Source organism: Polypterus senegalus, chromosome 1 (genome assembly GCF_016835505.1).
Source record: "Polypterus senegalus isolate Bchr_013 chromosome 1, ASM1683550v1, whole genome shotgun sequence".
Taxonomy (NCBI): domain Eukaryota; kingdom Metazoa; phylum Chordata; class Cladistia; order Polypteriformes; family Polypteridae; genus Polypterus; species Polypterus senegalus.
In genome coordinates, this window is record NC_053154.1 from 276,143,929 (window position 1) to 276,168,374 (window position 24,446).

At 36.4% G+C, this 24,446-nt stretch overlaps 1 protein-coding gene across 2 annotated transcripts in view; it reads left to right on the forward strand.

Annotated features, from left to right (window-relative positions):
* The first annotated feature begins 1,834 nt into the window (after positions 1–1,834).
* The window catches only part of LOC120542463 (ligand-dependent corepressor-like), a 271,671-nt gene continuing 249,059 nt past the window's right edge, over positions 1,835–24,446 (forward strand). For both annotated transcript variants that reach the window (XM_039774963.1, XM_039774981.1), the window contains exon 1: positions 1,835–1,939. In XM_039774963.1, coding sequence (XP_039630897.1) covers positions 1,843–1,939 — 97 coding nt within the window. In that variant the 5' untranslated portion in view covers positions 1,835–1,842. The remainder of the gene's footprint in view (positions 1,940–24,446) is intronic.

A 24,446-nucleotide genomic window follows, 5' to 3' on the forward strand; every position in this document is an offset into this window, starting at 1 on the left:
TCTTTAGTTTTTCACTTAAGCTGGCACGTAAGTTTCAATCTGCCTCGAGAATGATTTAAGATATAAAGAGGTAGGGGAAGTGGTAGGGATAAGAATGGTGCCCATACATATGCGCCGCATGGCTGCCCTGTTGGCTGCTGCCGAGAGTTGATTCTACAATAAAATAAAATAAAAAGAGGAATAACTTTGGAGGTCAATCATCACCCCGAAATCGGATAGTAGACGTCATCACATAGTACATGTGTACTAACTTTCAGGTCAATAGATCAAATGGTTTGCGAGCTACAGGTGATTTAAAATCCTGGACAGACAAACGAACAGCCATGGTAGCGTATTATATATAAAGATCACCTTGTGTGCACTTTGCACATGTTTAGTCTGCTATTACTGTAGTCTATTGTATTAAACAAAGGCATCAGGGTGTTTTACACCCTGGGGGAGGACCCCAAGGCTGAACCTTGCCTCCACATGGACTTCAACCAGCACTGCTTGTACCCAGTGATGTCAGGATAAGCTCCTGCCTCATGACCATGAACTACAGTACATTATAGAAGTTTAAAAAGTCCAGAATAAGAGTAAGCCAATGAAATGCAATGACTTATTTCATGAGGTAGAAATACATAATAAACAAAAACAGTTGCATCACATATTTCAAATCTTAAAATTTGTGCTTCAATTTAAACATTTCAAATGTACATATTCTTGATTGTAATAGAAATTTGTCATTGTTCACCCTCTGATAGAGGTCCATAGATGGCTAGATACCCCTAGTAAATAATAAAGTCAAAAATAACATCACAGTCATAATCACTGACCTTGAAATAGTCCAAAACAATCCCCCACACACTTATATTTGAAATTTATCATTTTTAAACTTTTGGAAGTGGCTCTTGGAGGGCTAGGACCCGGGTAAAGAATCAAATATCAAAAATACTATTATATTTGTGATCAGCAGCCTTGAAGTAGTATAATCCGATACACCCTATGCCTGTATTACTGATCCACATTTTTTGATGTTATCTGAAGTGGAGTAACTTTGACCCCTCAGATCTCATTAGTGGGTGAACCCATGGGGTCAGTTGATATGTCACGTTCATCTTCAAGTCCTTCTGATCATTTTTGTTGAAGACAACCATTGGTTTACTCATTATCATAAGGGTGTAACTTTCTGCACAACATAGGGTCCAAAAATGAGCTAAAATTGAGGGTTTTTAGGGTTTAGTGTCAAAATGGGAGGAACCTCAAAATATTCAACTCCTTGCAGAACTTTTCTCGTAGCTGTGAGTCAGGGGCAAAAAAAGTGAAGTGATTTCAAAGCGTTCATTGGTATTTGTTACAAACACACACAAAAAAAATGCAAGAATTTATAATATTTGGTTCAGAATTAGACTTTAATGTTTTCCGGGCCAGGTTTTGCAAACTTTTTGGGACTATATAACGTGATATTTCAAGGAACATTACCCATGGCAGCTAAAGGACCCAAGGCCGTTTAAAGGAAGATCCAATATATTACGTACTTGATTTGCCGGAGCCACATCTCCCCGTGACAGGAAATGTCCCTAGACTATGACTAATGTTTAAATTCTAAAATTTCACGAAATATATGCAGTCAACTCTCTGGACGGATTGTGGATGTCTCCGCGCACGAGACACTCGCCAAACACTGGCTCTTACTTAACTATTATGCCAAACAATGCCTAAAGCGGAACCGCCGCACCCGCTAAATGAAAGCGACAGTGTTAGTGAGGCGTTTGTATTTTGCCCCGCCCCCGCACGCAGGTGTAGTGACGCTACGACGCCACGAGGAAGACGTGCGCGCACGAGGGAGGGGCCCGGTAGAAAATGGCGAGTCTGTGCAAAAGCCAACAATGCACAATCGAGAGGCGCGGTTTTCGGCAGGAACTTGACTCATGGCGGCATAAACTAATTCACTGTGTAGGTAAGCTAATATACTATTTCATGCGGAACCGGTTTGGGCATCTGAAATTTTTGTGGCATGTGAGGTTTAAGTGTTATTTTGTATTTTTGTTGTGTCGAAAAAATTCTTCGAACAGCCGTCAGGAGCAGCACCGAGCGGTTTTTTTTTGTCTGCTTTGCTTTTCTGACAGTAGTTGTACTCCCTCCGCACCTTTTAACACATAACCGCTAATTTGTAGATATGCGTCCATTTGGTCGGCGTTAAATTCTTAGATTAATTTACTCACACTGTTTTTGAATATGGCGATTATGCCATGTTTGACTTTATTGACGTTTTTGCTCCAGAATAAGTTTTATATTGGTTTCCTTTTTACTGTTTATTTGTCGTTCGGAGGGTGTGTTGCGTGCACGGCGGGAACTCTGGCTTAACCAATCATGTCTTACCTGCTTTTGCACCCCGTGATCTCTTCGCGGGGGAAGGGGGAGGAGGGGGTTAAAAAGCGCTCGCTCACGTGCACGTGAAATGTCAGGGTCGGGGTGGCGCGCTCCCGCTGTGCCCTACTCTCTTGTAGCGCGCAGTGCTTGCTGCAATCGGGAAACCAAAAGATGCCGATTGAAAATCCGTTTTAATTGCAAGATGATTGTACATATGAGCAAGTGGCTTTTTTACTTGCCATACTCTCAGTAGCAGAATTGACAAAACAACCTTTTGAGGTTCTTTCTGCGGGAAGCGTGTGCATTAAGATACATTGATCCTATTTTTATGATTTATTCAAATATGGTTGGTGGGTGCCTTGTGGTGAATTCCTTTGTAATTCCCTTTTGAAACGACAGCGAATGTCTAGCTATAGTTAAACTCCCTAATAACGCCTTTTGAAACTACAGGCTTTCAAATGGGTAAACATTAATCAAAGCTTGTCTATGATTGCTGTGTCAGTTTATCTTACTCTTTTGTTTGTCCTTAATTTTTCTTTAGCCGTAACCCCTTTCCACCATTTTTTTTTTCAGTTTCATAAATTTTACGTTAGTGTAGCCACCAGAAATTGCTTACAATGTTATTTAAAAACATCTGTTTTTGAATAGTCTCAAGTGTTAGACGTTTCAGAAAATATCTTTTATTGTGGGGGGTATATTGAGTTAATCTGCTGCAGAATAAAATACTCTACACCGTGCCCTTCTAGGATATCAATGTCATTGGCATTTTTTCGGTGGCCAGCATAGTGCACTTGGTTTTGTAGCATGTAGTTTTCTAGTTGCATGTTTAAATCCCATTAGTTTGACAACTCCAGCAGGTTAGCAGTTGGACCTGCTGTTGGTCATTCCCAATTGATAGGAGTGGTTAAATTACTGACTCAGTTGTGGTCTTGAGTTTACAACAGTTTTCTTCTAGTTGGAGTTTAAAACAGATTAATATTCTTTTTGTATAATTTGTTTCCCAAATGGCTAATGTGGTCTGCAAATTTAGGTGCGAAGTTGGCTTTTAGGAGTTTTCTCAGAAAATTCATCAGTCATCCAGTTGGTTTTGCAACATTTCACAACGTTTAGCCAGGGTGGTTAGTTGCCACCCAGATTCTTATCATTTGTTACCTTGGGCATCCATTGGAGGAGGGCAACATTTCGTTATTTTCAAAATCATTCACTGCATCCTGTGTCCATATCATCTTTAATGCCTGTCGTGGCCTTGTTTCTTCTGTATTTATCACAATGCTGTACATATCCAAATATTCTGTATTTATTTCATTAATGTCTAAATTTCATCAATTCATAATTTAATACCTACTTATATTTTTAATCTATGTACTCCACTTGGCTTTGAAAAACATTCAGGATTTCATCTTTATTGCCTCTGTTTTTCATTGCTCTTTGTATACGACTAGTTTCTCATTCTAATTGACTGTTTCAGAATCGGCAAATGTAGTTATTTATTCTTCCTAAATTGTTTTACACGAATGTGACAATTTGAGTGAAATGGTTAATTATTTTCATTTATTGGTAGTTATTTTATTTATTGTGCTAAGATTCAAATTTATGTAGTGAAAATCTTGACTAGTTTTTCAGATTGTTTCTTGTTAGTTTGATTAAATATTCTGTCACCCCCTGGAAATTAAAATCTTTTTCCAGAAATATTTTATGTACTTAAAAACTCTCCAAAGTAAATATGTTACTTCTTTATCCCCACCCTGGCAAAGGTGCAGGGTTCATGTTGAAACAAGCATAAAAGGTTCAAAGGTATCTGTTGTTCAGCCATATCCTCATTAATAATTGGCACGATATATAACACTTAAAAGCTGTTGGTGTTTGAAAGTTTGCCTAAAACTGCTACAGGGATATATAGCCTTTAAATAGATACCTCTTCTGGCTAATAATTCATTTTGGGAGTTTCCTTGTTTGTCAGACAGCATATGTAAAGGCTGTTTTTATTATTATCAGTGTGTGTGAGATAAAAAGTAAATATTTGCATGTACAAATATTTAATGTTAAATCAATATAAAGCAATCATAAGTATACATATTCTAAAGAGTTGCAGACTTCAGAATATTCCATTAATTTCATCCTTGATCTGAAAGTGGTTTTGTCTTGTTTTCACTCAATTTACGGTTTTTGGCTTGTTACGACCTTTTGTGTTTTGTTTTTAGTACATAAAAAGACAGCACAGCAGTTGTTTGTGCAGCTGCAAGACACCAGTATGTGTATATGTGCAACCGTACAGTCTTCATTGAAGGTGGTATCTTGCCAACATGATGAACTTACGAGGGTTCAATTTTGGTAAACTGCATAATTCAGAATAACGTAATTAACATTTTAAGAATAGTCATTTTTGTGACATTTCATTTGTTAAACATTTATTGGATACTTGTCATTGGCAGTTAACATTGCTAGGCAAAGGAATGTTTCTGTAATTCATATTTGAAACCCAGCGTCTTAAAATATTTAACCTTGTAATAACATTTGTTGGTTGTTTCAGAATGATCAATACAATAAGAATGTAAAACTGATATTTCCTATTATTACAGTTTAATAACATTTAACATTTTTTTAAATATTTATATTCATTTATTTATCTATTCATATTTGTGAGTGATATCGAATTTAACTTGAAGTCTGTGTTCATAATGTAACTCATACATTTTTTATTAAGCTTTCTAAATTCATTTTGAAGATTTTTGTCAAATGGTTCACTGTTGAACAATATTTGTTACCATATGTGTAACTTTACCACTGTACACAGTGAATCAGCATTTTATGTCTACCCATGTTTAATGGATATTTCCATGTTCACTTCACTATTTAGATTTTCTTTCCATTTTTTTTATATTATAGGGGCATTTGTATATCTTGAGAAATAAACTAGGAATGTGCTTACTAAATGTGTAAGGTGTATAGTATCAGTACAAAAGTAGTTGGAATCTTGTTAAATAAAACTGAAGATCACTTGCGCTTTTTCAGGAAATGGATTGATATTGCCGGGCAGTTTGTTTGTGTTTGATTTTTTTTCCTCCCCCCTTTAAAGTCTAGTCATGTGTGACTTGAAAAAGGTGAAGGCTTATTTTATATTTACAAATTTGCTTTTGGCTTTTGCAGAGATAGCAAATAGCCATGGTCACTATTTGTGCTTAATTATTTTTGCAGTATCTTGGCCACAAAATTTTAAAACTGCGTCAGTCTTCATTTGTTACAGTATGGCTAAGACGATGCAGTCAGATCAGCTGCTGGCTTGCTGCTGCTACTGCCGAGCTGCGTCTTCTGCTTGTTGCACTGCACGTCGATCATTTAAAAGCTTGTACAGCAGCTGTCCTTTTGTTTCACTGCCTTGTCTTGCGGGACATTAAAGTGTCACTCAGAAAATCATGCATCGTCTCCTTCCAAGCCTATTTTTTATAATAGAGAGACTGATAGATAGATTGAGAGTCCTGTGCTATACTGAAATTGTTTTTGCCAATCATGGCATACCCTGCAATCTCGCGTTAAAATTCAATGTTTCGTTTCAGAATTTCATAAATGGGGGTTGCCATTCATTATAAACCTCCATGTTTACTTTCAGCCAATTTCAATAAATTCAACCATGGCAGCATAAAGTTTTTAAATTTGCTGCTTCTAGTCAAGTGCTTTATTTAGGTTTTTTGAGTACAACTCCCTGTGTTTGCATCACAATAGTGGTTTGAGGTCATGTCCGATGCATGGCTTTCATATGCTTTCTGTCAGCTTGTTTGCACAGCAAGCTCATGATGTTTACTGTTTATACTAACAGTTGAAGTAGTCAAAAGATGAGATTTAAAACACATAGGTTGTAGTGGATGCATTGTCAATTTTTTTGAGGATTTTATAAATGAGGTCCATGAGACATGTGTTTAATGACTTTGTACCATAATTCAGGATTGGTTTCTCTGTTTGGAATTTCAGCACAGACAAAACGATGTACATCATCAGCAGTTCTAATTTTTTTTGTAAAGTAACCAATAAATGCATGTGAGGTAAACCCCATTTTTGAAATTCGATTGTGTAAATGTATGCTTGGATTTTACCAAACACCATTTTGAGTTCTTTCAATAAAATTAAGACTTTCTACTTACGGAAGTACTAATATCCAGAGCTGTTGTAACTGATGGCATTGTTTTCAAGAATCTCCGGATTTCTGGCCATTGTGGATTGCTCGTCATTGTAATAAATAAATCTGGCTGACCGATAGTTCTGGATATTGCCATTGCATCATGATATAACTGTTGCAATGCTCTTGGACTACCTTGATATGATGATGGTAATATTACTGCTTTACCTATTTTGAGTTTGTCTGAACTATTGATATTTGAATTTTGAACGTGATCAATGAGTCTTTGAATATGTTCCATTCTAAGTTTTGCTTGATTCGATTTAATAAAGAAAAGACGAATAGCTTCAACTTTTAGATACGCATTAATAATGTAATGTTGTGTTAGATGTTGAGATGACAGAAGTGGGATAAATACATTGGAGCGTATCGCTAATTTTGCCCCGAAATATTGTTTGTGTTATTCCATCCATCCATTTTCCAACCCGCTGAATCCGAACATAGGGTCACGGGGGTCTGCTGGAGCCAATCCCAGCCAACACAGGGCACAAGGCAGGAACCAATCCCGGGCAGGGTGCCAACCCACCGCAGGACACACACAAACACACCCACACACCAAGCACACACTAGGGCCAATTGAGAATCGTCAATCCACCTAACCTGCATGTCTTTGGACTGTGGGAGGAAAACGGAGCGCCCGGAGGAAACCCACTCAAACACGGGGAGAACATGCAAACTCCACGCAGGGAGGTCCCGGGAAGTGAACCCGGGTCTCCTTACTGCGAGGCAGCAGCGCTACCACTGCGCCACCGTGCCACCCATTTGTGTTTTTCATTTTTCTGAATTCATGTGTTTCATATTGTATGGCCATCCTGTTTCTCCATTTGGGCAAAGCAAGGGAAAGAGTAATGGATCGCAGTTTGGTGAATTATTAGACAGAAATGTCGATTAATTTTCTGCTTTCGGATAAACATGAATATCTACTCTTTTTTTGATAGTTCTGTCTTTTGAAACTATTATCACTGATAACTCATCACATGATGGTTTATTATATGTGTGCATGATCTTTCTGATTCATACAGAAATCCAAGAAAACTTCTTTGTCTGTGTTTTGCAGATAGCTTTTTTTTGTAAAGTGCGATACTTTTAGACATATGGATTTGTGTCCATTATTGGCTGTATAATTTCTAATACGTCCGATCATTTAACTGTTTCGATTCTATGTTGCATCGCTTCTCCGTTATCATAAATTATACACCCGCCAGAATTGTGGTTTCTTCGAAATTAAACTTGTTATTGCTTTGATTGTTGCTGGACCACAGATTCTCATAGCGCATGGTCCATTCTTGTGTAAATCTACGTTTTGCGCATTGAATGACGCAAATGCGAAAAGATTATTGTAGACTCGAATATTTTGCCTGTAGTGTTTTGTGGATTTCAGGTTCCCGAAACATCAAATCTTTTAATTCTCTTGGATACGCCTCCTTATTGTGTATAAACATAACTTCCCTGATGGCAACACGAATTAGACACTCAACTTGGACTTCAAAGCCTTACAATATTAACATACTTCTGACATATCACCAATGTCCATATATTCCATGTCTTTTCGCCTTTCCGTTACCCCCGAGTAATTTGTCTTTGTTTGCGCTGATGCGATCTTTACTTTCTTTGTTTTGACACTTTCGTTTTTTTCTGTTTGCATATTCTGTATCATGCTCTGCATGTTTTTCGTGCCTTTTTTTTGCGTCTTTTGAATTCCACTGTTTTCATTACCTCTCATCTGCTCTGCATGTTACTTTTTTTTTGTACTCTGTCTTTTATTTCTGACTTTGCTTTGTGCTGCTTTTTTTAATGACATCTGATCCTTAGTGATTATTTTCCCTTTTTTCGAGTAATAATTTCCGTTTGTTTGCGCCACTGCGATGTTTACTTTTTTTTTTGATACTTTCTAATTTTTCTGCTTTCATATTCCTTATGTTTCTCTGCATTTGTATCACATTTTTTTTTTTCGAGCCTTTCGAATTTCACTGCTTTCATAATCTCTAACCTGCTCTGCATGTGTCTCATGCCAGCATTTTTGAACGTCTTTATGAAGTCCTACTTTGTCTTTTAATTCTGAGCCCGATTGGACGTGCTTTTTTTCCAATTCCATTTGTTCCGGGCTGATTATTACTTTTCTTATTGTCTGCATTTGCACCTAGATTATTCTTTTTTGCATTTTTTTCTCTCCAACGCTTTTGGGTCTCTCTTTCCTGCGCTGCTCTTTCTTCTTCGTTTAGTCGTTGACGTTTCATTTATAACATATTGTCCTTATACACTTTATATGTGCTGAGAGCCCTGGATCTGTGTGTGGTCAAAACATTTACACGACTGATGGCTTTTCTCTTAGTGGTCTTATTTGATATTGCTTGTAAGTAGGGCATGTCTTGCAAGAATCTCATGTTCTATGTCCTCGCGAGACGTTCCTGGGTCAATCTCTTGGCACAAAGTCTCATGTTTACAGTCCCCGTCGAGACGCTCTGTGGCCATTGTCTTTCGTCTCACGGGTCTTTTAAGTGTCTTCCTTGATCTTAACGTGAAGATCATGTATCGTCTACTAGTCATTCCCTCCCACAGGATTTTTTTTTTTTAATAATAGAGAGACTTAAAAAATAAAAGTCTTAAAGGCAAAAGCTAATATTTGATTGTTATAAATAGTCCTAGTTTATAATATTGCAAAGAGAGAGTGAGAGAGGTTAGGAGTGTGCACTGATACAGCACATTGCCGCACCCACCACATGACAAATCAGCTCAGGATCCCCAGATTAGGACCAAAGTGCAGCCATGCAATAGGTGACACCTCAGCACCTCACTATTTCAGATGGAATGGAACAATGTGAGGTTTTTTTATGGTGGCTCGAGTGCCAATTCTGCCACCAACTCCCAGGTTTTTCCCTGCAGGTTGGAGGGCCTAAATGCAGGGCTGGATGCAGATTAACGTCATACCCAGGACAGAGCAATTGCAGGTTAAGGGCCTTGCTCAGGGGCCCAATGGAGTAGAGTCACTTCGGGCGTTTACAGGATTTGGAATGGCAACCTTTCAATTACCAGTGCAGAGTTGCAAAGTTACTTGATTATTACAGTGTGTACAAACTGTGTGTTTCCTACTAAGCCCTTTCTTTCCCTAAGATGGTATGAAAATAAAATTCATCCCAAACATTTGACATAAATATATAATAGTGTTTTATACTGGAATCTGTGTAGCAGTGTGCCTTTGGTGGTAATGTAATAACAATGCATTTTGTAATGCAAGCATCAAAAAAATACAGTCCGTCTAGATTTCCAAGGATGGCAAAAAATATACCCAGGTACGTGTCCTTGTAGTGCAATACTATACTCCTCCTCCTGCTTTGATTTCATGTTTAACATTTTCTGTTTTGGTCAAATCATTTGAACACATTTATTATCTCGGGAAAAGTTTTTCATTGGAACAAATATTGCAGTTACAAGCTAAAAAGTAGTTTTAGTCCTCTACCTGCTTGTACAAAGGCACATACAGTTATGAATTAGCAATCTCTATAAATTTCCTTATTTTATAACTGCCTTATCTGCTGACAGAAGCATGTTTTTTATTTGTATTCCTTCCATTTCATTTTCAGGTGTGTACGCTGACTGATTAGTGTTTTCAGGGAGTGCTGAACTGCTAAACCAAGTAACTGAGACACTCCACAAGTTGATGTAAATTTTTAGTCTGACTGCATGTTTTAAATTCAAAATTATAAGTTGATGCCTTTTTATGTATCGTAGGGGTGAGTAAATATGACCTCAAATGAAAACTGCTATAATTTACAACATTTAAATTAATATTGATTTAATTCATAGTAATCTTTAACAAACCAAGTTCAAAAATGCTACCTTTTAAACAATGTTTAGTTGTCATGGCACCTGATGTCTAAATGTGTATTAAATGAAAGGCTGAAAGGTTTTTTAAATATACAAAACTATTAAAGCTTCACATTCCCCATTTCAGAGTTGTAATTTGTGAAAATGAAAACAGTGCTGTTTCAGTGGTGGACAAATTGTAAATGCATATGGTAGTCTGCAGGGTTACTATCTGGTAGACCAGCTTTATATGAGGTTGAGGGTTACCTGCAACTTTTTTTACATCATTGTTTAAGTTTTGTTGTGCATGGGCGCATTCAACTCCTGCACCATAATATAAATGCAGTTGGCATATTGGAAAAAAATTTGGAAAATAGACTAGTACTATATAATGTGTGGTCTTTTTAAAACGTACTCGGATACTGTATTTTATCAAAAATAACTTAATGTTTTATTCTCAAAGTTTGTTTTTAGACCTAATTCAGTCCCTACCTTAGTCTTTCTGTCAAAACCATCATCAGCTTGACTTTCAGGGTTATTCTGGGGTTCAGTGTGTTCTTTACTATGTCATTAACCTTTAGTTCACCAGAGCTGGTAATCTGCATATACAGCTACATTAAATTTTGTCTTGCTTGGACCTTTATGAGGGCCACCATTTTATTAAAGACCAGTAAACCCCCAATTCTCTAAAGAATCGTGATTCCAAGAATGGCAATCGCTTTCTTTTCCCTTCGATCTTTGGAGGGATGAAAAATGATGGAGGGTGGGAGCGTCCTGGGAAAGTTTTCATTTAATTAAATAAATATATTTGTACTAAAATTAACCAATTTATTAAAACTAAAATTGAAATGTAATTGTTGTATCATTTAAGTCCAAAATGTCTTTGAGTTGCTGCACCTATAAGTAAAACAAATATCGGAGTGCAAAGATTTAAATGAAGTAAATTGGAAACAAAAGAATCATAAAATGGTAAATTCAAAATAGTTAATCAAAACTTTCCTTATAAACAGTTTAGTTTACAGGTTGTGTTTTGTTGTTTGGGCGCCACCTACTGACTTTGGGAAGCCGCTGGGTTTGACTCTGAGGCGCTGAGGTGCTGTGCTTGTGTGCTTTTGGTGCTGCTGTCCTCTGGCATCTGTGCATATATACAATCTTCGTTTAGTAATATAGATGATGTTTAGGCCTGAAAAACCATGTTCACACTTTGCAGTTTTTTGTGCTAGTAGAGGGGAGCATTTCACAACTTCCAGTATACATTTTAGGGGTCTACAGCACATGATTACTGTTTAATTATATATATATAATTTTTTTTTTAAATAAACATGGCTTGCTATTAAACAGTCTAATGTTACTGTGGTTTCTCACCTTTTCAGTCCTAAAATTTTTTTCTTGAAATCAATGGACATCCTTTTTTATATGGTTTCTGAATGTTTTCTGCATACAGCATGGTACATTCTCATTTGGTTGTGATGCTGTCCCCTCCCTGCAGTCATTGACACTTTATGTAATATCCGCCTTATTTAATTTGTTAAAATAAAAGGTTCTTACAGTATTTGTAAAATTCTATTTATTTTGACTTAATCTGCTTGTAATTATAATTTCTTACACGCAATACTTACATTGAAGTAGTAGTGGAATGGTTCACCTTGTTGTTTTTATTTTATTTTTTTTTGGTTATGCATAGTAAAGTGTATTTATTTTTACTTTATGTTGCTATAAATGACTAGAGGATACAGTTAACTTTTGGCATTACTCACTAGTGTGTATCTGTGTAGACCAGTTAAGCAAAAGCAATAAAGGGTGGACAAGTGCAATATTCTCAAATGTTTATGCTTGTCTTCCTTGCACTTTGATAGCCTGTTGCTTCATATGCAGCTGTTTGTTCGTAATTCTGGTATCTAGCCTCTTTGTTATCCAGCCTCCTCTTGATATTCACTGTTTAAGGTACATATGTGCAGCATGCAAAGAAAAACCAGCGTATTTCACACCTTCTGAATTTATTTTTGTTATGCTGCCCTTGCAATCAGTGTGGACATGTCAAATATAAACTAGGCTTTACAAGGGGTTCAAATCACAGCAGTCTGGCACACTATAAACAGCTGTCTTTAAAAGCAACATCCAAGTTAACCCTTAAACTGCTGGAATTGGCTATAGTTGGTTCCCAATGCAATTTGCCAGCACACCTTAGCCTAGTGTATTTGGCAAAGTACATTCATTGAACACCGGAACAGACTAAAGTTGGTTTCCAGTGCAATTTGGAAGCACGCCGGAGCTGAGTATATTTGGCGACATACATTCGTTGAACTCTGCATGTGGCTAAAGTGGTTTCCCAGTGCAATTTGCCAGCACGCCAGAACCGAAAATATATATATATATATATATATATATATATATATATATATATATATATATATATATATATATGGTGACGTAAATTTATTGAGTGCTGCAACCAGCTAATATTGCTTCCCAGAGCAATTTGCCAGTACGCCAGAGCTGATCAGTCAGTGCCATACATTCGTTGAGCAGCCTGCTCATGACCACAGCTGGCCCTGGCAGAACTGCAGCATCGTTGTCTCAGTGATTCAGCCGCTGCACTAGACTAGCCTTACCTTTTTTGTGCTTGCATGCAGCCAGGTCAAGTGCAGTTGGCTTGGTGATTTGAACATATAATAGATTGTTGCAGTAGTGGGTGGTTTTTGTTTTTTTTTATATATAAATACTTTTTACATTTCATTTGCAGTGTGTAAAATGATCAGTGGTGCAGTAATTGTGATGCTCTTTCCATTAAAATTTCACATTTTCTTTGTGAATTGTGACGTTTACTTAAAAAGCTTAGCAAAAAAGTATTTGGTGTCAAAGGGTGCATTAACTCCCAAGTATGTGGCAGTTTAAGGGTTAAGATCATACTTGAAGAATTGCGTATTTTGTTTTTTATAAAGTTGTTTTTGATTTGGAAAATATCGCGTGGACCTAAGATTCAAAACAGAGTCTGTCATTTGTTTGTCTGGAATTAAAAACTGGTAGTCCCGGGTGTTGAGAGTACAGATTTGTCATCCTCTGCTGCTTTATGGGTAGGCCTGGGTAAAAATATTGATTTTTTCCAATTTAGTTGTTTTTTGCTTAAACAATTAAATACCGATTCTTAAAGTATCAAAATTGATTTTGTGAATCTCTGTTCTGCTCAATTACTATATGCAGATTTTTGCTTGTCTTCGTTTTTGGCATCCAATCCAGTAGATGTTGCTAATGCACCTGTTTAGGCTTTGTATGGAAAAAAACAATTTACTACCTTGCAGAGAATGAGATGGGTCTGGTTGCAAGTAGGAATGAATAATCTAGTGTGTCATCCTCCATTGAAATATGCACCTTTTTGACTCTTATCGGGTGTATGGTCTTCCTACGGATTCAAATTGTGCATTGGTAAAGAACAACTAGATAAAAGTAAGCTGTGCAGCACAGAGGTTAAGTATTGCTGTAACCCAGTAAATGTCTGAAATCATTTATCCCGACGTCACAAGCAAACGTAATTTCAGTCGACATCCAAATGAGTGGCGCCTAAGCAATCTACACTGGAGACAGTGCACATGTGGCAGATGTGTTGCAGACAAGTGCGCTGCATGCTAGTCACACCGCAAGCAACTTCGCTGCCTATGCAGTATGCAGAGCTCCTGAGATAGCTGGCTCTTGTTCCAGAAACCTTTCTGGCATTTCCAATGTGGCATTCCATTGCATGACCACATCAATCACAAGTTTATTGGACTTGCCAACACACATACATTGCTCCTGTTTAAGCACTTGGCTAGCTATAATGCTACAATGGAAAAAGTTTGCAATATGCCAAGCAGGTGGGCAGTTGTTGGAATTTTCAGAGCAGCCTCTGATACCAAAGTGAGCATGTGCACAAATCAGCAAGCATGAAGTATTTCCATAACCTGCTCCTCACAGATCATATTAGCGGAGTTGTCAGTCATGATGACTGATACTTTTTCTTTTATGTTTCATTCATCCAAAGCTGTTATCAACAAGCATCAGCACTAGATCCAAATTTTAAGACGCTTCCTTTTTGTCCTATTTGTAATGCCACAAAGCCCTTCATATTGTCTTTTGTTGTGGGTTTCCACTTTGAAAAACAAGAATTTGGTGCAAGCTCAGCCCGTGATTGGTCTGCATTCCTGTTTGTCTCGTCCGACAGTAGCTGAAGTAGTCCAGCAGCTGGAAATCTGTCGTGTCCAACAGCAAGCCATGCTGTCTTGTGAAGTATGGTAGCCAGTTTGGCTCCCACGGATCAATGTCTGGGTGTTCATCCTACGTGAACCTTGCCGTAGGTGCGGCGGCTGGGCGAATGCCCTCAACTGGCAGCCGATCAGCTGGGGCGGCATCGGCTGGTGTCTGATCAGCTGATGCCAGTACCTCAGTCTCTTGCTCGATCTCCTAATCACTCTCAACAAAATCAGATTCTGAAAAATCACAGTCTGACTCGGCAATAATGCGCAAAACATCGTCTGCTGAATATTTTCTTTTCTTCGCCTGCTTCGCTCCCTCGTGAGATGTCGATGCCATCTTGCCTTTGTTTACATGTCATAACTCACACACACACAAGAATTAGATGCTAACATTCTAACAAACAAACAAACATTCTAACATTCCTCCGAGCAGAGAGGGAATGCCAGTGACGTAACAGTGAGTTTTGTTACTATTAACAGCTGATTGTTGCTCTCTACTCCTGTATGTCGACTTTTGTTGACATGCGCACTCAACCCCTCCTGTTGACAGAAGTTGACATCTGCCCTAAAAGAGTTAAATCTGTGTGCTATAAATGATCTATTGACTTTCTCTAATGCAACACTAGCTTTGGATAGTTTATGTACTCTGTTATTGTTGGTGACAATTTTACACACTTAAATTTGACTCTGTTCTTTTTTATTAGCACCTGAGTTACTCTGCAATTTTTTTTATCATACTTTTTCTAAATGTTCATAAATATTTTCATCTACTCTGCCTTTGTATGTTTTGTTATAGTTTTCTGAAAGGTTATAAAAGGTTCTGTATGAAATAAAGTTTGAATGTCTAAAATGTTTCAGCAGACATCATACACTGTGCCTCAGTTTTGCGCTGTATACTGGTACTGTAACTTTTTATTTTACAAGAAGTAAATTTAGTATATTAGCACGATTAAGGGGCTGTACTTCATTCTTCATTCTAATATATTTTTGCTATGATATACAGGCAGTGCATAAAGATTTTACAAATTAATGCTGCGAAAAATGTGTATATCTGGATTGCTGTTTGGTTGCTAGGCAGATTGTTGCTGTGCTCTTCCTTTTTAATTTGGTCTTCGTGGTAACCAATAAGCAAACAGTTAAGTGATCCTTACACTGGTGTCCACCCCCTGGTTTTGATTTCTTCAGTGACCTCTGGCTAAAAATTGAAATTAATCTTTAAAATATTTTACAAAAAAGAGAGAGAGCAATTGGAAACATCATATACACATAAGAGTGGTTTTATTTAATTCATTATTTAGCACATACAAAGAAGGCAATTTAATTTATAAAGCTTTTATTGCTTTTCATATCCTTGCTTTAAAGGCAACACTTGCTGTCTCATTTGGGTTTTTATACAGTCCACCTAGAATCAATTAATACCATATGTTATTTAAACATGTCTGTTTATATTGTTGAGTTCACTATGTTTATTTTGAACAGACACTGCTATGCAGTTTTATGTCATTGTTGGCATTTTTTCCAGACAGCTTCAGATTAACAGTGTGTTGCGTGTATTTATTTTTTTAATTTTTAACCTCCTTGCTGTTGCCAGTCCCTGAGCATGACTCGGACTCCACATCCTGTGTAACTATGGTTAAGTTCAAGTGAGCCTTGCGGGGTTGGGAGAGGAAATATGTAATAAGTAGCTTTATAGCGTAAACTTGAATTACATTTGGGATTATATATATATATATATATATATATATATATATATATATATATATATATATATATATATATATATATATATATATATATTATAATCAACATCGGAGTGCTTCACAATTATTCACTGTAGACTTGTGGTCTTTTGGGTCTGGAAAGCTACATATTTTGAGTTTTGACTTCTCTTCATAAAATTACCAGTGGCGCTTGTGAAGCCTTATATAGTACAGTCAAGACTTTTTTTTTTTTTTTGTGCAATTAACATCCTTGTTTCAATGATTGGTACAGTGCCCTGTTTTATAGTAGTTGGTTAATCTGACATACCCCACAACTATAAGTCATGTAATGGGACATTGGCTTAAGAAAGATAACTGCATTCAACTGACAGCTAAAGGATCTGTGTGGTGCTGTACAGAGAAAACTAACACTGCAAGAGTTTGCACTATAGCGCTACGAACTGCTCATTAAAAACACATTTTTTTTAATGAGTTTTAAGCACAGGGAAAAAAATGAACATTTGAAAAATCTGTAATTTAATAAACCACCAAGAAAAGTAACACTGCAACAATGCACGCTACGAACCAATCGCTGTAAACAGAAGTGATATGGATATAAAAAATCCAATAGAAAAAAGTCTTCATTAAATACGAGGTTAAAACAATGCTCGAATCTGTCTCTTTAAAAACAAGTCTGGTGCATTTTTTAACTGCCTTCTTGGCCTTATGCGGCCAGCTCTTTTGCGCATGCGTGTCTGTCTCTCGTGCTGCGTGTGTGCGTGCGTGTTTCTCTTTCTCTCGGGTTGGCGGGGGCAGCGAGACCTGACTCGAATATAAGCCAAGGGTGACATTTATCAGCACATTTTGGGTGCTGATAAACTCTGCTCATATTTGAGTATATATGGTGTATTTTAAGCATGTTCAAAAAATGTCTTGTTTATATTTGCTGCTTAGTAACTCCTCAGTGGTTGATCCATTCCCTCTTTTGTGAATGTTCATTTTCTGACAGTTATAGTCAACATTTGTATTTATTTATTTATTTATTTATTTATTTGGAGCTCAGAAACAAGTAACATTAACAAAAATAGAGGAAATCGGGAAGGAACAAATAATTTTTCACAGCTCTGTACATTAGGAGTTGCTTTCCTTAATGTCAATCATATTGGGAATAGATTAAGATTATTAGCCACATTTTGTTGTTGCTGTAAAATCATAAAGACTGGGGCTGGTATAACCTAAATGGGTACATATTTAGTAAAAATAAGTAAAATAAAGGTGGGTGTGTTGACATTTTTGTAAAAAAAAGTTTTTCAGTGCAAGTCTGCTTCAATTAGACAGTGGGCCAAGACTTGGTGAGGATCTTTGGGTTTGACTAGAAAGAATTAAATATTGAGTCCTTGTATTAGCAGTGTGTTGCAGACCCCAGCAACACAGAAAATGTGTTTCTCGCACATAGTATATTTGCTTTTTCTCTACATAATTATATAAATAATGAAAATCCATAATCATTTTTCACACTGCCCTTAGTGCTTTTTGAAAGTCATGCTGTGAAAACTGCACATATGGAAATGGTTATTTTTTTTTATTGAATGAATTTGTTACAGCTTTTGAATAGCCTTACATTTAAAGGTACTCTCTGCCTACTAGGGTTGTCACAATATCAAAGATTCACACTTTCATCTGTTGCTTAGAATAGTATTTAAATTCGATACCATTTTTCAATGCCCGATACAGTATAAAATGTAACTTATTCACAAATGGGTATATTCTGATTATTAAGCCTAATTACATACCCAAAATAAGTGGATCTTATTCTGCTAATGTAATAAAGGAACTGCAAACTGATGAAGAGTAGTGAGTACAACACTCCAGTTTTTTCAAAGAAAGAATTTATATGATTAAAAACCATTGTTTAGACCAGGGGTCGGCAACCTATGGCACGCGTGCCACACTTGGCACGCCAAGCAATTTCAAATGGCACGCAGACTCTTCACGTTTCCTGTATCAAGTTGATTATAAATTGATTAGCGGGGTTTCCTCGCTCATTTCGGCACTTGGGCGTAGCAGGGTACCAGCCACAGACTTGTTGTAACAGCAGTCTAAGTAGGTCAGGGGAACAGTCTATATGAGAAATCTCAGAAACTAACGACAGTAACGTCCACTAGCGAGATCAAAATTCTATTACATAAAAAATTGTGGCGCATTTGCTTTAAAACCTGTTGTGTGTATATCTGGATTTCGTTGTATACAAGCATATATATAATTTTTCAGGTGATATTTTAACGATACCCACTATAGAACAACATTGGTTTTTGCATTTTATAAATGTTTTCTAATATGAACATTGGTTACGACTTTCCGGTCATGTGCTGCAAATATGCAGATCTACAGTAGATCTACAAAGGCCGGATGCCGATAGTTGAATAATATATATGGTTCATAATTGATTAATCTAAATATATCCATTGTATAAAAACTGAGATGGTCATATTTTTATTAGTTCCTAGATCTACTTAGAAAAAACGTCAATATAATTAAGGCCCACGCTTCTAAACAAGCTGTGTACAGCGATCGGCATTGTAGTGTCATTATGACTAGTTATAGCTGACAGTTTACTGACAGTTTTCCTCTCATATTGCACGTATGTAGATCTGTTGGACAAAAGAATATGGATTTGTTGGACAAAAAGATCGTGCTGTGTGTACTTTCTGTTGTGAAAGCGTTGCGTGTCGCACATCTAGTGTACAAAGACACTTTCAAACAAAACACCAGTCTAAGTTTAAAACCTCAGAAGAGAAAAGTGGAGCTATCAAAAAAGCTATTTCTGGTTTGAAAAACAAACTAGTATTTTGAGCAAAGCAGTTGGAATGAAGATTAAAGCTACTGAATGTAGTTATAAAATAGCTGAATGTTTTGCTTTGAAAGGGAAACCGTTTACAGACGGAGAATACATCAAAGAAACTTTTTTAAGCAGTGCTGAAATTTTATTCGGTGATTTACCAAATAAGGAGATTATATTTACTCGTATTAGAGAAATACCAATTTCTGCAAGATCAGTTGAGAGGCATAACTGATTTAGCTGAAAATGTAACAACTAAACAAATATCTGGATTAAAACAATCTCAAGTATTTAGTGTTGTGCTTGACGAAAGCACTGATTTAAACGATTTGTCTCGCTTAGCCTTGGTTGCAAGATATCTTGAAAATAATCACATTTATGAAGAGTTGTGTTGCTTATTGCCACATCATGACACAACCAAAGCAGAAGACATTTTGACTGCATTTATTAGTTATTTTGCTAAACATGACATAGACTTAAACAAGTTATTCTGTGTGACAACCGATGGTGCTGCTGCAATGGTTGGCAAGAAGAAAGGATTTGTAAAACTTCTTGAAAATCATGTTGGCCGCAAACTTTTGAATTTTCATTGTATTATACACCAGGAGAGCCTATGTGCAAAGACCTCATCTCTGAATTTGGTCTCTGTGATGACAACTGTTGTTGAAATAGTCAACTTTATAATTTCTCATTCTTCACTGGTTCACAGGCAGTTCAAGTTTCTTTTACAAGAAATTGAGTGTGAATATGGAGATCTTCTGCTACACAGCAATGTTCGCTGGCTTAGTCGAGGCAAAGTTTTAAATAGATTTGTCAGTTGTCTTGGAGCTATTAAGGTGTTTCTTAATGAAAAAAAGAAACATTTTCCTGAACTGAATGATGAAAACTGGGTGTTAAAGTTGATGTTTCTGACTGACATAAGCACACATTTAAATTAACTTAATCTGAAATTACAAGGACAGGGACAAACAGTACTTGATCTTTTCAGCTATTGGAAAGCATTTACAATGAAACTAGACATTTTTACCTGTGATATCAATATCAAAGCATTCAGGTACTTCCAATGTGAAGAATCTCTCAAATCAATTTGAAGTAAATGTAGATGAGCTTCAAGAGTACATTGAAGTACTCAAAGCAGAATTTGATAAACAAGTAAAGACTTCCACATTCATGGATCCTTATTTTCGTATCTCATTAAGCCTGATATAATTGATTTGGAAACTACCCAGTTGGAACTATTTAGTTGGATGGATATTAATGACTTTGAAATGCAACAGATTGACTTCAGATCTTCAGAATTATGGACATCAAAATTTGTTGAACTACGGAAGTCTCTGGAAAATGAAAATCTAGAAAAGTCTGCAGCTATTCTCAGCTGTTGGAGATCCCTTCCGAATTATTACATCTGTTTGAAGAAAATTGCTTTTGCTCTTCTTTCAGCTTTTGGATCAACCTATTCCTGTGAACAAATTTTCTCTCACATGAAAGCAGTGCTAAATCCACAGCGTAGTCGCCTAACGCCTGAACATTCAGAAAATTGTGTCAAACTCAAAGTGAGAAAGTATGTTGTCGATATTGAGCAACTGGCCAAGACCATGCAAGGGCAAGGCTCCCATTAATAATAAAAAAGTTTTTTTAAAAATCTTTCAAGAAACTCTATTTCTTTTAATGTTGTTTACAACTTTACATATTATTGAATATCACTATATACTAATTAATTAAAATATAAAAATAAAATATATGGTAAAATAAGAATATTGACCTCGACTTGTATAAAATGATATGTGATGTTGGCACTCTGAATAATTTGAAACCTTAAGTTGGCACACAGTTAGCAAAAGGTTGCCGACCCCTGGTTTAGACCATTAAAACCTGAATAAAATATAAATTTGGTGCTTTAGTGATTTCCTACCAAAAAACTGGATTTTACAGTACATAACAAAGACATTGTATGATGCACAACCTTGGAATGAATTTTCTTTTGTGAACCAATCAATTATCATTGTGCCATGTTTGGATGTGCCATCCTATAGCTTTGCAAAGTTCTACTGTTTGTTACTAGGTGCCCCCCTTTTTGGAAAAAAAAATAGTCTCTTGCACCCAAGCAGTCTCTTTTTTATATTAAAAAAAAAGGTATATAAACAAGCTATACATACTGTGTATCACTGAAGCAACAAGTAAACAACTTCTAACCATGTACATATCTTGTATATAAACATTTTGCACACTAGATTTTTTTTTTTTGTGCTACAATCCACCCTTCTCCTGCCTTCTATAGCAGTTGCCCCACACATGTTTGTTTTTATTTATTTATTTTTATTGCTGTTTTTCTTTCATTGCATGTCTAGAAAAAGCTAAGTACATACATACATTTTCATACCAGCTTCTTTCTGTGCTGGGTTGCAGGGTTGCAGGGGTAGTGGCAGTGCCTTTGCTGGCAGCCCTGGATAGGACTCCCTAGAGCTAACCTGTGAATTTCCCCTTGGGATTAATAAAGTATCCATCCATCCATCCATCCACCCACTTAAACCAGTGTTTCTCAACCACCTTTGGGTCTTAGATGCCCATCGGTGGGTTGCAAGCACATGAGATTTGTTCTTGGCTCCCTACCCCTGCCAGAGATTCTAAGTGGTTGACCAAGCAGCCATCACCATACTCAAAGGCCGGTCTTTGATTTTATTTCCTATTTGTAATTGCATTCATTTCTTCCTTCAGAGAAGGGGAAGTTGATTCGAGTGTGACTAGAAACAGGATAAGAGATTTTTTTTCTTCTTCTTCTAATGTGCTCTGTACAGTGACATTCGATTGGTTTGAGATGTGGTGGTGAGGTGCAGTTTGATTCTGAGATATTCAGTTGGGGCTGGTATGGGGTGTTTGTTACCCTTATGAAATGGCGAGTAGCAATGTATTGTGATGCAGCACACATACTTTCGATTGAAGAGCAGTCCCCTGTGAAAGTTTGCAGTGTCAGTCAGAAAGCTAACAAGGGGGTGGGGATGTATAGCAGATGGCATCTGGCTATGGTAATGAACCCTTGACACTTGAATTGTAAAAGTGCACGTGGCAATGCTTGAGAGTTATACCAAGCAATACTTAGAATTTAAGCATTGCACTGAATCAGGAAACCTGTTGCTGTCAATAGTCAAAACTGTGACTCAAGTTCTTCATGTCACTAGCATTCTGTAACTTTTCTAGGACTTCCTCAAACATAATTTTTTTTTTTTGAAGATGACATTTCCCTAGTGCAAAGTTGTCTTAATGTATATCAACTAAATAATCCTTATGCACTGTCACAGATATTTGTGCTTAAAGATTAGATATTTTATACTCAATACAATATATCTACTTTGTTTTACACATCGCTATGAGATGTAGTATAGTCTTGATTAATTTGTAGGATTATTGCAGTATACACAAACAAATTTGAAATATGATGGTGTACTGCCAGCACAAAATCTTGCGCATAAGTGACTACTATTTTTATGTCACAATTTCTTTGTCTGCAGTAGTTTATACAATTATGAATAGATAAATTATTATCTGCTATTTTAATTTCACATACATTTTGCATGTAGTAGTTTCATCTAATATTTGGCCAAAAAACAGACTTGCCAAAAAATAAATGGCCCCAGTATTATAAAACATTTTAGAGAATGTAAAGTAGGATATGATAAGAAAATATATATATATATATATATATATATATATATATATATATATATAATCCATACTGTAATGTTTTTAATGTTTTCTGCAGCTTTAAAACTGTTAAGCAATTGGTATAAAGCTATATGTGTGAATTTTCTTAAATTCGGAAAAAAATGCCTTTTATTGTAGGAATTTGACCTTTCTCTAGAATCCCTTGAAAATATTAAATTTAGTTAGTGCCATGCTCACTCTACTTCAAATATAGGTCTTGGGTCTTTTCCCGTTACACTCATTACATTCAGACTTTTTTATGCCTCTTGCTTCTTTCTTTTTCTACCTCCAGATCACATCAGTCCTAAGGACTTTTGATGAGGCGTCCCATTATCATATTGTCTGTTTACCTTACTACCCCTTGCAAAGAAATGTGTCTCCATTTTTTGCTTTTCTCACTAAAGCTTGCTATGATCCCCCATCTTTTTGCTCTAACCCCATATTCTTCTTTTTTAGTCCTTCATTGTCAAGGAATACAATTTTTAGAATTACAGCTACAAACACATTACTTCTGAATTCATGCAATTCTTATATTCAACCTCCCGAAAATGTTTTGCCATGGCAATTGCACTCAGTCTGTTATATATCCTTTGCTCTCTTAACACCCTGTCGCCTTTATTTACATGTACTGGGACTATTCCCCTGTTGCTTCCTTCTGGTCTTTTGTCTTCTGCCCTTTTTCTAGGATCCGGTCTTAGATCATATCTCTTCTGTGTCATATTTTGCTTCTCTTTCATCTTTATTTCAGATTTTCTCTTTTTATCTGTTTAATTCTGGTTATGATGTGTATGTTACATTAAAAATTCAGTGATGCCAAATAGCTTCATTGGAGTACTATTTCTTAGTAAAACAAACACATTTTGTTTGATTATTCAGAATTTAAGCATAGGGAACAACTTGCGTATTCCTGAAGCCTTACGAAAAAACTTGTAATCCCGGCCCACCTTAAATCCATTTGCACCTCACCATCAGTGTCATCAGCTCATTTTGGACAGTTTGGAGACAAAGCCAGAGAGGCAAAATTGTGTTGGTTTTGACATGTATAGATGTGAGATTCTGGGTATATTGGAAGAAGGATGCTAGGGATGGTGCTCCCAGGGAAGAAGAAAAGAGGAAGGCCTAAGAGGTGGTTTGTGGATGTGGTGAGAGAGGACATGCAGGTGTATTTATTAGGAGTCTATAAAAAACCTGAAAATATGTCAACATAATAATGATAATAATAATACGTTTTATTTATGTAGAACCTTTCATTTACTCAAGGACACTTTACAATTCAATAGATACAATAACAATTACATTACATTACATTACATGGCTTGTGTGTCTGACCACTTTTATTTTCATCATACCATGCAGTTAATGCATAAATATTCCCCTAAATATTTGATATGTTTCCTACATATGTATCTAGAATGTTTTGGCTTTTTACAATCATATAAATGAACCTATTCCAGGTCAGATATTAAACAGTCTAGGTAAAAACAATGGTTTAAATGTCTTTGTCCCCTTATCTAATTTCTGATGTTTTTTTTCTTTTTAAGTAAACCTTTCACTTTTTGTCATAGATTTTGTGTCATAGTGAAGTTCTACCTTTTCTACATCCACACATCTCTCTTTGAATGTCCTGTGTAAAATTAATTTTATTAAATACAAAA